This window comes from Sinocyclocheilus grahami, unplaced genomic scaffold, assembly GCF_001515645.1.
Source record: "Sinocyclocheilus grahami isolate Dianchi unplaced genomic scaffold, SAMN03320097.WGS_v1.1 scaffold450.1, whole genome shotgun sequence".
In the NCBI taxonomy this organism is placed as follows: Eukaryota; Metazoa; Chordata; class Actinopteri; order Cypriniformes; family Cyprinidae; genus Sinocyclocheilus; species Sinocyclocheilus grahami.
Genome location: NW_015505629.1, coordinates 1324630 through 1326908, shown reverse-complemented (window position 1 = coordinate 1326908; position 2279 = coordinate 1324630). Strand labels below are relative to the sequence as shown.

The window sequence follows — 2279 nt, the reverse complement described above, 5'->3', positions numbered from 1 at the left end:
ACTAAATTCTAAATTAAATATAGATGAATCCTTAAAGCTCTTTTTTCTTTAGTTCTTTAATGAACAGACGTCACAGCAGCAGGTTATGAGGTTATTTCAGCTGCTGAACATGACACGGATCTGACACGCTTCGTAGTTTCTCATAACTCTTTACCTTTTCTGACCCACTGCAGCTCTTAAAGTCTCTGTAACGAGCTTACCGAGAGCTACCAATTTTAACATTTATTAGACTAGTAACTTTTAATTTAAGTGAACTTAAAACAATCTTCATATAAACCCATTATAATTAATGTCAGCTTTTTAGCTACCTGTGCCCTTCAGCAAGTAGGAAATATACAGAAATAGAATAAAGTTATCAAACACTAAATTCTAAATTAAATATAGATGAATCCTTAAAGCTCTTTTTTCTTTAGTTCTTTAATGAACAGACGTCACAGCAGCAGGTTATGAGGTTATTTCAGCTGCTGAACATGACACGGATCTGACACGCATCGTAGTTTCTCATAACTCTTTACCTTTTCTGACTCACTGCAGCTCTTAAAGTCTCTGTAACGAGCTGAGGAGCTGAATCAGGTGTTAGATGATGGAGACAGTGCTGCTGCTTCAGGAAAACCATTTCAGAGACATGTTCTTAAATCTAACTCATATAACAGATACTTACATGCACACACAGTTTTAAGGCAGCTTTAATCGCATTTTTGGTAACTTCATGACTTAACTGACAACATAACTACGACAATGCATGCTCATAGTTTCAACCAGAAACTTGTATTTCATTGACATATGGCGTTTGGTCCTTACACGAAGACTTAAAGATTTCAGCATCTATATTTTCTATGGCAATGATTTGCGATAAAAAATAGTGGTTTATTAACTATAGCTTTCAAAAATAAATAAATAAGAAACTGACAAAATATCAGTGTCTTGCTTATTTTAGAATCTGTATCATATCAGCTAGAAATCTCCATATTTCTATGTGTGTCTCTCAGAGGGCTCAGAGAGTGAGGAAGGCGGCTTGTCCCCGTGCAGTTCTCCCAAACCGGATCACTCCGGGCCGGTCTGTCTGGGAAAGAGCACACACCGCGCTCTACTCGGCAGCGCCGCCCTGCTGGTGTCCGTGGCTCTGGGTCGCTGTCTGGAGCCGCAGCACCCGCCCACACCGCCTCCACGGGCCTCGTCACGGATGCACCTGCCCACGCTGGAGCCGGAGCCGGAGGTGGGAGATCTGATCACATTCAGCACGGACTCACTGCCGCGAGGCTTTCTGGACTTGCTGAAGCCGCCGGAGATCAAGCCGCTGCTGCTCATGCCGCCGCCACCCAACCCGCGGGACAGAGAGCGGCCGGGACGCAGGACGGCTTCGGACTGGAGCGCACACGCCAACGGAGACGCCGAGGTGCCGCAGCAGAGCGGAGAGCGCAGGAGGAGGTCCAGCTACGGACTGAACTCATCACAGCTCAGTAAGACTGCTTTTGGTTTGATTATTTTGCACTTTATGCAACACAAACTGCTCCAAAGCAGATTTACAAAAATAAACAGTGTTGCAAAGTTCTTCAGTTTCTGCAATCTGTCATTTCAGTGGTCGACCGATATATCGGCCAGTGTTTGGCATATTGTACTTATCAGCATTGGGCAGTTTTTTTTCTGTTTGGCTAATATTTCGGAAGCAGGACTTTTATTTTGACAGTGCTGATAACACCAGTGCCTGAGTGCACAGTAGGGCTGTCAAAATGGCTGAAAAACTAAATTCGAATTTTGTACTTAAATGTTATAAAAATTCGAATTTAAAATGCATAATTTCAGTTAGGGTAAAGAAAAGCTTTTGGCTTCTCTCCTGAGGCCACAAGAGGGTGCATCGAGCAAAATATTACTAATGCGCATTTATTCAAAACATAAGATAACATGACTATCTGTGAAAAAACGTGCATAATGTTTATAAACCAATCATAATTAATTAAGTTGCTTAAACAACTATAAACAAAACGGCATCGTGCATGTATGTGTAGTATAAAAGTAGTACAAAGGGCCGAAAGCCAATCACACAGAGTACATTTTTCATTTAAAACCATGAGATGCAGTGGGATGGGGAAAAAACACGCCATAAAGTCTCGAGATAAACTTGCATTAATTTTACATGGCTTTCTAAACATGTGGCTCTTTTGTGCGAGATGCGAGTGCAACGGTGATAGATGTCCCTCTAGAAAATGTGCGAAATATGATGTAAACAAGATCTTCTCTGCATTGATGTTCTCTTTTCCCGCAATATTTTTAATGAACAA

General features: G+C 41.7%; 1 protein-coding gene across 1 annotated transcript in view; it reads left to right on the top strand.

Annotated features, from left to right (window-relative positions):
- Positions 1 to 2279, top strand: part of LOC107552439 (mitogen-activated protein kinase kinase kinase 11-like) — a 21534-nt gene that overhangs the window by 13328 nt on the left and 5927 nt on the right. The window contains exon 7 of the mRNA XM_016234322.1: positions 990 to 1460. Coding sequence (XP_016089808.1) covers positions 990 to 1460 — 471 coding nt within the window. The remainder of the gene's footprint in view (positions 1 to 989; positions 1461 to 2279) is intronic.